The sequence below is a fragment of the Phyllopteryx taeniolatus genome, chromosome 11 (genome assembly GCF_024500385.1).
Source record: "Phyllopteryx taeniolatus isolate TA_2022b chromosome 11, UOR_Ptae_1.2, whole genome shotgun sequence".
NCBI classification, from domain to species: Eukaryota; Metazoa; Chordata; class Actinopteri; order Syngnathiformes; family Syngnathidae; genus Phyllopteryx; species Phyllopteryx taeniolatus.
Window position 1 is genome coordinate 1,490,973 of NC_084512.1, and position 12,541 is coordinate 1,503,513.

Genomic DNA, 12,541 nt, shown 5'->3' on the forward strand with positions numbered 1-12,541 from the left:
TTTTGTTAGCCATCAAAACGCTTCTGTCATAATTCTGGACATACTGTATACTGTATTATGTTATGCTCATCCAGACACAGCAATCAAGCTCCAATCCTTTGGGGTCAGGACTTGGGTACTTGGAGCACATCTGCCAACTCATCGAGAAAATTGGCCAGCTGCAGGAGAACAACCTTCGTCTTCAGAGGCAGATCTGTTGCTTGCAGAAGGACGGCAGAATGACAAAGACGAAAGAGGTTCTTCAATGTTTATTGTTTTTTCTTGCAAGAATTTGTATTCAATGTTGACTTGAAATTCACCTCAAAAGTCAGTGCAAAAACAATCAAACCAAAGTGCAGGAGCCTGAACACAACCATTTAAATCAGCTACTAGTAAATCACGCTGTCTGATTAAGGTTATTTTAAACTTATAATGCAAATCAGAACTTGACTTGAAAAAGTCTCCAAAAGGACTCGGATGAAATTTAACTGACTCCCTGGCGACCTGGGTAGTCTCCAGGAGACTTCTTTGCAACCAGCGGAGACTCGATCCCCATCATGTCGCCAACTAGTCTCCAGGCCAGTGAGATAGGCCCTTATATTGTCACTCTGCTTTACATGCTGACCGGAAGTTAATATGCCACCTGACACCCAAAGTGGAGGTTTTGTGTGCATAGAGGCCACAGCATGACCGTCAGACAGGAAACGTGCAAAAAGGGGACAGGAAAAAACAAAACTCCAGATAACAAACTCAAATCAGATGGAAACACAATGCAAAGGCAAATCCAAAAGGGAAAAAAAAGATTATGACACTGGATATGGGATATATGTAGCGATTATACAATACAGCTGTTGATCCTCAACAGGCCATCTGAACCACGGCAGCACTGTGGGTGAAACTTCACTCTTAAGAAGCAGAGGTATTTCAACTAAAACAGACAAAATGAACCTTTTAAGTGTCATAACGAAACAGACGTACGACAAAACTGTGAACTTTTTTTATTCTTATGATAATTGATGATATAAAAAGTAATCTAAGCCCCATTTACCGGCTCGCTGTTGTATGTAACCTATACATGCGTGATGGGGTGCTGAAGTTGACCAGCAGCAGAATCAGAGGTGGCTGGAGTAGCCAAATATTTTACTCAAGCAAAAGTACTGTTACTTACAGAAACATTATTTGTGTTATTCACTGAAATGATTGAATGAAGAAGCTGTTTGCTGACCAGACTTATTGATTGTGTGATTGTGTGCGTGTGTGTGTGTGTGTGTGCACATGAGAGAGAGAATGGCACGTTTCTCCAAAGAAGCATGTTGTACAGTGACTTATGACAATTAAAATAGGGCTAATGTTGCCAGATGCAATGCCAAAACAACATGTGCAACTTACCGCAAGGTGTTTTCTCAAGTTAGAACTGGGCTGAAAGAGCCACGTTTGGGTCGACGCAAAACTACACTGCATCATTAAGCTGTTGTTTGTCAAGTAAACACCCGCGCCTATTTCCTCAAAATGAGTCACTTTGATTGTCCTGCGAAGGCTTCGTATGCGGTCATGTGACTGCCTTGTGCCGTCTGATTGGTGAATTGGAGTCAAATGACACTAGTGATCACCTTGAATTGGCGCAACGGCGCCCTATCTGGACGTCGAAGATGAAGTCGAAAAATGGGTCGCACATGCAATAATACATAAACAAAAGACCAAATGGTTGGGGAAGACTTCTTCTTTTCCTTTCGGCTTGTCCCGTTAGGGGTCGCCACAGCGCGTCATCCTTTTCCATCCTTTTCTCCTGCATCCTCCTCTCGAACACCAACTGCCTTCATGTCTTCCCTCACGACATCCATCAACCTTCTCTTTGGTCTTCCTCTAGCTCTCTTGCCTGGCAGCTCCATCCTCATCATCCTTCTACCAATATATTATTTCTCCTCTGGACGTGTCCAAACCATCGAAGTCTGCTCTCTCTAACTTTGTCTCCAAAACATCGAACCTTGGCTGTCCCTCTGATGAGCTCATTTCTAATTTTATCCAACCTGGTCACTCCGAGAGCGAACCTCAACATCTTCATTTCTGCCACCCCCAGCTCTGCTTCCTGTGGTCTCTTCAGTGCCACTGTCTCTAATCCGTACATCATGGCTGGCCTCACCACTGTTTTATAAACTTTGCCCTTCATCCTAGCAGAGACTCTTCTGTCACATAACACACCTGACACCTTCCTCCACCCGTTCCAACCTGCTTGGACCCATTTCTTCACTTCCTGACCACACTCCCCATTGCTCTGGACGGTTGACCCCAATTATTTAAAGTCCTCCACCCTTGCTATCTCTTCTCCCTGTCGACTCACTCTTCCCCCTCCACCCCTGCCATTCATGCACATATATTCTGTTTTACCTCGGCTAATCTTCATTCCTCTTCTTTCCAGTGCATGCCTCCATCTTTCTAACTGTTCCTCCAGCTGCTCCCTGCTTTCACTGCAGATCACAATGTCATCTGCAAACATCATGGTCCACGGGGATTCCAGTCTAATCTCATCTGTCAGCCTATCCATCACCACTGCAAACAGGAAGGGGTTCAGGGCTGATCCGTGATGCAGTCCCACCTCCACCTTAAATTCGTCTGTCACACCTACAGCACACCTCACCGCTGTTTTGCTCCCCTCGTACATGTCCTGTATTATTCTAACATACTTCTCTGCCAAGCCAGACTTCCGCATGCAGTACCACAGTTCCTCTCTGGGTACTCTGTCATAGGCTTTCTCTAGATCGACAGACACAATGTAGCTCCTTCTGACCTTCTCTGTACTTTTCCATCAACATCCTCAAGGCAAATAATGCATCTGTGGTATGCTTTCTAGGCATGAAACCATACTGTTGCTCGCAAATACTCACTTCTGTCCTGAGTCTAGCCTCCACTACTCTTTCCCATAACTTAATTGTGTGGCTCATTAACTTCATTCCTCTATAGTTCCCACAGCTCTGCACATCACCTTTCTTCTTAAAAATGGGCACCAGTACACTTTTCCTCCATTCCTCAGGCATCTTCTCACGCACTAGATTTCTATTGAACAAGCTGGTCAAAACCTCCACAGCCACCTCTCCTAGATGCTTCCATACCTCCACAGGAATGTCATCAGGACCAACTGCCTTTCCATTTTTCATCCTCTTTAATGCCTTTCTAACTTCCCCCTTACTAATCATTGCCACTTCCTGGTCCACCACACTTGCCTCTTCTACTCTCCCTTCTCTCTCATTTTCCTCATTCATCAAATCCTTGAAGTATTCTTTCCATCTAGCTAACACACTGCTGGCACCAGTCAACATATTTCCATCTCTATCCTTAATCAATGTATTCGTTTCGCCTCTCCTCGGTCCTCTCAGTGTCCCACTTCTTCTTAGCTAACCTTTTTCCTTGTATGATTTCCTGTACTGTGAGGTTCCCCCACCAAGTCTCCTTCTCTACTTTCCTGCCAGAAGATACACCAAGTACTCTCCTGCCTGCCTCTCTGATCACTTTGGCTGCAGTGGTCCAGTCTTCTGGAAGCTCCTCCCGTCCACCGAGAGCCTGTCTCACCTCTTCCTGAAAAGCTGCACAACACTCGTCCTGTCTCAGCTTCCACCCCTAGTTCTCTTCTCTGCCTTTGCCTTCCTAATCTTCCTCCCCACCAGCAGAGTCATCTTACACACCACCATCCTATGCTGTCTCGCCACACTCTCCCCTACCACTACCTTACAGTTGGTAACCTCCTTCAGATTACATCATCTGCACAAGATGTGTGCTTCTACCTCCACTCTTGTAGGTCACCCTATGTTCGTGCCTCTTCTGGAAAAAAGTGTTCACTACAGCCATTTGCATCCTTGTTGCAAAGTCTACCACCATCTGTCCCTCCAAGTTCCTTTCCTGGATGCCGTACTTACCCATCACTTCTTCATCACCCCTATTTCCTTCACCAACATGTCCATTACAATCTGCACCAATCACGACTCTCTCTCTGTCTGGGATGCTCAGAACTACTTTGTCTAGCTCCTTCCAGAATTTCTCTTTCACCTCTTGGTCACAGCCTACCTGTGGGGCATAGCCACTAATCACATTACACACAACACCCTCAATTTCAAGTTTCAGCCTCATCACTCGATCTGATACTCTTTTCACCTCCAAGACATTCTTAGCCAACTCTTCTTTTAAAATAACCCTGACTCCATTTCTCTTCCCATCTACACCATGGTAAAATAATTTAAACCCTCCCCCTAAACTTCTAGCCTTACTGCCTTTCCACCTGGTCTCCTGGACACACAATATATCAACCTTTCTCCTAATCATCATGTCAACCAACTCCTGAGATTTTCCTGTCATAGTCCCAACATTCAAGGTCCCCACATTCAGTTCTAGGCTCTGTGCTTTCCTCTTCTCTTTCTGCCGAAGAATCCGCCTTCCAGCTCTTCTTCTTCTTTGACTTCGACCCACAGTAGCTGAATTTCCAACGGCGCCCGGCAGGTTGACGGCACCGGTGGCGGACGTTGTTATCCCGACCGATCCGATATGGAATTCTTTGGTTGAACGCTCATATTTGTTTGGCAAAGTTTTAAGCCGGATGCCCTTCCTGACGCAACCCTCTGCATTTATCCGGGCTTGGGACAAGCCTACAGTTTGCACAGACTTGTGCCCCCCATAAGGCTGCATTGTGACTATGTGGTTAATATTCAGCCATGCGCGTGAGGCTCCACCCAGTGGCGTCGAGAGGAACTCCAAGCGCCAGAACTTGTGGACGTGTCTTTCATGTTTGTAAAACATAAAATGTCCCTTTTTATATCTGGCAAACTCTGTAGAAATATTCCAAATGTATGCCTCGGTGTCTGTCCCCATTTTCACCAAATTTTAAACAATGATTCTATGCGTGAGAGTACAAAGTTGGGAGTGTTTGAGATTTAATATTGTTTTAAAACCTATTTACTCAAATTTGTTGACAAGATTCAGGTTGGTGGGCGTGGTCGTCTCCAAGTCAGCACTCCCTCTTCCTACGCCCCGCCCATGGGGTATTTAACTCTAAACTCACACCAAGAAGTCGACCGTGCGGCTCCGATCGCTTTCCCTAGCCACGATTGGTCGGCGGGGCCTCAACGAGCAACTGCCGGCATCCCGGACGGATCCCGCAAGCCTCGGAGGGCCAGAGCTCCCCAAAGACCACCCCAAAGACCAGGGGCCTCATGTACAAAGACTTGCATGGATTTCCTACTAAAACATGGCGTACGCTCAAATCCAGAAAACGTCGTACGCACAAAAATATCCAGATGTATGAAACTCTGCGTACTCATGAGTCCAAGCACATTTCCTTCGTACATTCCAATCAACGACGTAAACCTCGAATAACATGCTACTTGTACAAACGTATATTCTCGCTTCTATTTCATCACAGGACTTCTTCCAACACCATTGCAGCTGTGGCGCAGCCACTCTGGCCTTTGAAGACATGGATGACGTTTTGTCACGTAGCGGAACGCTCGCTGATCTGTCCACCATTCCAGAGGTCTCGCGGCACCCACTCCTGTCTTCCAACAGTAGTAAGGAATACAATTTCATTGACATTTTTTGGAAGAGTGAAAAAATTTATTGTGTGCAGAGCATTTTAATGCCAGTTCAAGTTTGTAATCAAACTGTTTTTAGGTGCAGTAAATTACATAGCCTTGCTTGTTATTTTCCTAAAGTATTGCCACCGTTAATCTGCCTTAGACTTTTAAAGAACAAGTACTGTACTCGTTGTATTTTAGTATTCTGCTGCCAGAACCTTTTCCATGATTTGGGCACCACATGGGTGCCACACGAACACATGGGTTATGGACAATCTCTGTCAGTCGGGGGGCGGGGGAGTGGGTAGCCACTGTTTTCATGACGAGTCTCCTGGCCTTGTTTTTTTTTCTTTTCTGTCACTCCCCTCAAAACCACTCCTCAGTCATACAAACAATCCTCTTGTAATAAAATGTGTAATAAAACGCACCCTGCAATTATAAAAATAAAACAGCAGCCTTTTGATAAGGTAATGTATATCACATTTCAATAATACAGTTTAAGTTCTATTTCTGTGCGTTATCCTCTTCTCTTGAGTGTTCTACAAATGCGAAGTAAGTCATTCTATGCCGAATGCTGGAAACAAAAATAAACGGTGAAGTTTTGAAAGATGTTGATAGCTTCATCAATTTAATTCTAAAACCTCACTAAAACAGCCTCTTCATCATCATCATGTAAAAAAATTGAGACTTAATAACTTTCAGCCACTTGATAAACATTCCTAGACGACCATATTGTTTCGATTTCCGTGTTGATACTTTCCTGTAATGGATCTGAGGTGTGCGCGATAAGAAAGTATTGCATTTTGAAATCGTGACCCGACAGCAACCCGTCTGCTTTTCAGTTCCCATGTTGACCTTGCCATTAGACACCAGTTCCAGTTGATATGAGTCATGTGGGAATGTGCTCATCATCCCCAAATTTTACTGCGGTGTTTTCAGAGCACCTCATGCCGCCCGAGGCGGCTGTCGGCTGACATCTAGGCGGTTTTGCGGGGAAATTATAACTAAGGCAAGGGGCAAGAGGAAGAATTCCTGGCATCCACGTCATGACAGGAACATATACTGTCCCGCGGCCTGTGGAGCGTCTCAGTTGCTTCTCAGAAAGGCAGAAAATTTGTCATTTAGCTCAAAGTTTGGCAAGCCAGGGGTGTGTTGTCGTGCTGAGTAAAAGCAGTGAATAAATAATGCAACACATATGTACTGTACATCCACCGGGTCACAATTCAATTTTCATGAAGCGAAATAGAAGGCCGATATATATTTTGTTTGGTATAGTATAAAACAGAATTTCCTGCACGAGCAATCAATCATTAATGTGGGAGGTTTTCGTTTGTGTGTCGTGCTTAACGGAGACCGTATACTTGAATTCTTAAGAGATTATGGTTTCCGTGTATCTGCAGGACTGGGAAAATACTAACGTCAAATTAGTCATTCATCACTCTTTTTAACTCCCCCAAGTTTGCTTTTGCTATTAAAGTGTGATAAATATGCTCTGCAACGCCTCAAATTAGTGTTTAGGTGCTGATAAGAGTTCTCCTGTTTCTTGCATCCAGATACTTTACCACTTTACTCCATCTTGATCCTGCTCTCAGTTGCAGATGTGAGTTGCAACGGTTGGACACCGATCCCTCTGCGGAAGAGACGTCTCAACCGCATGAGTTACCACGAGGGGGATGCCTTCCTCTGTGAAAGCACCGAAGAGCTTTCCATCCCTCGTCGGCCGGTAAGTCATCTGCGCATGTTGAAGGCCCCTGCACGGGTGTCAGTATTTTTTTTTTAATTTGGAGAGACTGCGGGCATTTGTTTTTGTTACAGTGCGAGAGTTTTGCAGTTTTAAGAGTTTAAAAAAAAAAAAAAAAAAAAAAAACTATCAAAAAATGTGTTTTTGAAAGCATTGGAATTCAAACATTAGTCTGTCCCAGTGTGATGTTTAATCATGCTTTTTTTTTTAGGTAAACCACACGTTTCTACTGCCTTATAATGAGATGCATGCCAACCATTTTGACTGTATTGAGTTTACGTAAGTTAACAAATGTGGTTCAAATGTGTCATAAAATATGTATGAATAATAATAATAATAATATTGAAGGCAATAAAAACAAAATGATCAAGGATGGCATGGTTTTATCAGTTCTCCGTGTACAAATCTGAATTTATATCAGTTTACGCAAGTTGAAGTAAAATTGTCTCAATAGTTACAAATAATTACATTACCAAGTTGATTGGCCCATATGTTCCTTTGGCTTGTAGTTTTGTATTTAACGTTACGCTCCTGTCAATCAGCAGAGTGATTACGACACATGGGGCAGAGTCAAGGACCTGGTGAAGAGAACGAATATGCGGAACAAGAGCAAACTGGGATTGAGCACATCCTCACTGAAGATGTCATGTCCTCAACTCTACAGGTCAGCCACCCTCTTGTACTGATTCATAGGAATACTATATATATTGTCCAGACTTTGCATCTGTTTTCTTTTGCTCCTCCTTGTCTACATTCGTCAGGTGCCTGATCAAATTTGTTGTGTTGAAGCATTTCGATAACGTTCCGCACAACGCGCTTCAGTTGTGCACAGGCTGCAAATAACTCGCGTGTTGCTTGTCTGAGATGCCACAAAATAGTCCCAGACCGACGACGTGTTTTTTCATTGAAAAGATTTGAAAAAAAAAAAAAAAAAACTTTATTGGCCGTCAGTACTACGCCGCAAGACACGTGACAAGCCTAAAAAAAAAAAAAAAAAAAAAAAAAAAAAAAAAAAAGGCTTTTGGGTTCATATGCGACGGCGACGCGGACTAAATGTCTTTTGCGGAGCCGATTGATGACGTTGATCGGGTCGGCGAATTGTGACATGAAAGCCGATCGGCCCGATCTGCATAAAATGCTAATTATCGTCCGATACCGATCAAGCCGATCAGATCGGTGTCAAGTCTAATGATCTATCTATCTAAAATGTTGGTTATCTATCTATCTATCTATCTAGCTATCTAGCTATCTAGCTATCTAGCTATCTAGCTATCTAGCTATCTATCTATCTAAATAAATAAATAAAAAATAACAGTGACTGACGGTGTAGTGGTACACTCGCCTGATGTCGGTGCAGGCAGTGTGGGTTGTTTCCACTCAGCGAGGGTGTGAATATGAGTGTGATTGTAAATCATCTGTCAACGATACAGTATTGACTGGAGACCCGTCTCGGGTGTAGTTTTCCTTACGCCTGAAGTCAGATGGAATTGGCTCCAGCTCAGCAGAGATCCTGAACAGGATGAGTGGCATAGAAAACTGATCGGTAATAATTACTGTGAACTTTTGAGTTTTACTTAATTTACTTTGTGATTGCTTGTATTTTTACAGGCCTGATCTGGGACGAAAGGAACCCGCTGACAGAAACAGGAACTCCATGATTGTCTTGGGACACCCTAACAAATTGTACGTCCCTTGGCTACAATAAATTACGAGGTAGTGCAAACTGTTGACAACTTTATGTACCAGTTCCACGCACTTTAAAGGTCTTTAGAAGCATCATCAAAAGCAGGGGATTGTTAAAATTTTGGTTACTTGCGAGATATTTTTCCAAGGACCGCCTCATAATTGCAACACAAATGAAACATAAACAGTATTGTGCAATTCTGTCTCAAGGATCAGCAAACTGCAAGCATATTATGATGCTGACTGAGGAATAAACACGCACGACAGGCTTCCTTTGTCAAAGTGGACAAAAAAAACCTATTTCAACTGTCAACTGGAACACTGTGTCATGTGAAGACAGTGACCCCAAGTGGACAACAATCATATCCGCACCTCATATACACGCATACAGTACAGTATTAATTAGTAATGCGCTATACGTGTGTAACATTACATTTAAACTTGGGACAGCACACTTTGGGAGACATGAGCACCTCAAATGACCCAGAAAATTGAAAGGAGCTTTGTCATTGCTGATATGGCATGACTCCTTCTTGTGACTGGCTCCAAAGTCAGCCCTGCTTTGATCATTCACAAGCTCCAAAATTGCATTGCTCAATAGACGTTATGTCGTGATAGCGTTTGTTTGTATTTCCAAAATATTCACGCACACCCAGTTAGTGGATCAACTTCAGCATCTGTTTGTGCGAGCAATAAAGTTTGCGACCATTTTTGCATATGCAACCCTTTAGTACACAGAGAGCAAAGTACTGGGGTCCAAATCCGGCCCGCCACATCATTTTATGTGGTCCGCTAAAGCAAGTCAATTTCTACTTCACATTTCTTGGTAAAATCTGTACCATTATTGCAAATTTTATCCCCTTTTAATAATGAGATACTCCAAGCGTTTTTTTTTTAATTATTATTATTATTACCAAACACCCTTTTTAAAAATAGTACTTGAACAAACTATTATAGTGGTTTTCAAAACTAGTTATCCATCAATTTGTTGTGTACAGTGGATGACCACGATCCACTCTCAACTGTATCGGGGATAGGGACTGGACCCGATCGTGAACAGCAAAAATCTGTGAATAATTAGCGTTCATTAGAATTGCCATGAAAAAAAATTCTGATTTGTTTTTTTTCAGGGGGGAAACATTTTTTTTCCCCCTGAAAAAAAATTGCAATAAGCAGGGGATTGGGTAAAATAAATGTAAATAAGCAGGGATAGGGAAAAAATATATTTTGAATAAACCAGGGTTTTCTCAAATAACCGAGGATAGGTTCCCCCCCCCCCCCACAAAATTTGCGACTACGTGAATCTGGGAATGCTCTACCCTAAATATGGATTAGGATGGAGCGCATGGCAGATGATTCAGGACTGGGAACAGAAAATGGGAGCAGCGAAGAAGACGATATAATTAGGGAATTAACAGGAAGATTCCAGAATGAGCTGTGCTGTAGCTGCACAGTATGTGAGTGTGATGGTCAAACTATAAAGACTGTGACTTCAAATTTAGGGAAAGAAAGTGTCCTGTCTTTATACTTTTTTTTTTCCCCATTCCATTCCTGTTGGAATCTTAATCGTACTCGCATTCCCTCGAGATATCCTTCATGTTTTGTCTTCGCACATCTGCAAAACTTGGCCATTTGTATCTCATGAACAACGGGCCAAATGATGCACGTTGAACTATGCAACAATACGGGTATGAAAGTGATAATACAAGATTTCAATAAATAAAACTCTTGATCAATAAATCAAGAAAAAGGCTCATTTCAAATCAAAATATGTTCATTCAGTCAAACGTAACGCAAAAAGGAAAAATGGAACTTGATTTTATTTTATGGGGCATTTTCATATAATTGGATCAATAACGGTAAAGACGTACCGCACAAAATTTATTTTTGAAACTCGATTGAGTATTTTAATTATTGACAGTTGTTATTATTCAAAAGGTAAACATGGTTTCTTAGAAAAAAGTTATAAAGTAATCTTTTTTACACTTCTAATGCCAACATGTCTTTCCCATTTTGGTTTTATCTCATTTTGTCTCTATCTATCCATCCATCCATCCATCCATCCATCCATTTTCTGAGCCGCTTCCCCTCACCAGGGTCGCGGTCACAAACAAACAAACAACCATCCGCACTCACATTCACACCTACGGGCAATTTAGAGTCGTCTATTAACCTAGCATGCATGTTTTTGGGATGTGGGAGGAAACCGGAGTGCCCGGAGAAAAGCCACGCAGGCGGGGCCGGGGATTGAACCCAGGTCCTCAGAACTGTGAGGCAGACGCTCCAACCAGTCGTCCACCGTGCTGCCCATTTTGTCTCTCACATGGTTAAATGCAGCTGTGTGTTCTTTTCTTTTCTGTATTTTAATTAATATTGTAAGGAAATAAAATATTCCTATGATTTTTGTATATCTGTCTGACAACTTTTCTTGATATTGTATGTTGCAGTATGCATATTACATCGACATTAAATGCATTTTCCAAATACGGTATGTGTATGTTGTTTTTTTTTCCCTCTGTGTTGTTGTCTTTTTGTAAAAGTTTTGTTGACATACCTCTCATCAAATAATTTCCTCCTAAATGTAATGTTTCCTTGTAATAAAGACACTTCGGAAAAAAACATATCTTTGTGGAAATCCATCATGACCAACCAAGCACAAAAAGCAAGGTCCATAAACGCAAAGTTGGATGAGTTGGTCGGTCGTTCCTGCGAGATTGAAGTCCTGAGATATGTTTTTACTAATTTCAGCTTTGAAAAGGACTGTTCACATTTTACAACTTGCGACTGAAAAAGAAATTACATATGGCTTATTCGTCTGCGATAGGGCTTGCAGTCTCTCAACCTGATGGACTATGTAGTCTATCAGCACTGTTGAAGTACATCCAGCTGTGGTATGTTCGTAAAATAATTGATGAAATGATATTTACATATGTAAGGAAAGTATTCAGAGCCCCTTAAATTTTTCACTTTATTTATATTACAGCCATTTGATAAAATTATTTAAATATTTTTTCCCCATACTAATATACACACACCACCCCATATTGACAGAAAAAAAACAGAATTGTTGAAATGTTTGCATATTTATTAAAAAAGCAAAACTGAAATATCACACAGCTGTAAGTATTCAGACCCTTTGCTCAGTATTTAGTAGAAGCACCCTTTTGAGCTAAGGCAGCCAGGAGTCTTTTTGGGAATGATGCAACAAGTTTTTCACACCTGGATTTGGGGATCCTCTGCCATTCCTCCTTGCAGATCCTCTCCAGTTCTGTCAGGTCGTATGGTGAACATTGGTGGACAGCCATTTTCAGGTCTCTCCAGAGATACTCAATTGGGTTTAAGTCAGGGCTGTGGCTGGGCTATTCAAGAACAGTCACGGAGTTGTTCTGAAGCCACTCCTTCGGTATTTTAGCTGTGTGCTTAGGGTCATTGTCTTGTTGGAAGGTGAACCTTCAGCTCAGTCTGAGGTCCTGAGGACTCTGGAGAAGGTTTTCATCCAGTATATCCCTGTACTTGGCCGCATTCATCTTTCCTTCGATTGCAACCAGTCGTCCTGTCCCTGCAGCTGCAAAACACCCCCATA

General features: G+C 42.4%; 1 protein-coding gene across 6 annotated transcripts in view; it reads left to right on the top strand.

Moving 5' to 3' along the window:
• Nucleotides 1-11,444, top strand: part of si:ch211-250c4.3 (uncharacterized protein LOC100535981 homolog) — a 29,400-nt gene extending 17,956 nt beyond the window's left edge. Inside the window, exons 3-8 of one of the 6 annotated variants that reach the window (XR_009790841.1) lie at nt 75-236; nt 5,384-5,528; nt 7,088-7,257; nt 7,487-7,554; nt 7,821-7,939; nt 8,884-11,444. Coding sequence is in view for 5 of the 6 variants with exons in the window: in XM_061790241.1 (XP_061646225.1) it covers nt 75-236; nt 5,384-5,528; nt 7,088-7,257; nt 7,818-7,939; nt 8,884-8,980 (696 nt within the window). In the remaining variant the exon portion in view is untranslated. Of the gene's footprint in view, nt 1-74; nt 237-5,383; nt 5,529-7,087; nt 7,258-7,486; nt 7,555-7,817; nt 7,940-8,883 lie in introns of all 6 variants that reach the window. The other 5 variants (XM_061790241.1, XM_061790242.1, XM_061790244.1 and 2 more) reach the window with 5 other exon arrangements.
• The last annotated feature ends 1,097 nt before the right edge of the window (nt 11,445-12,541 follow it).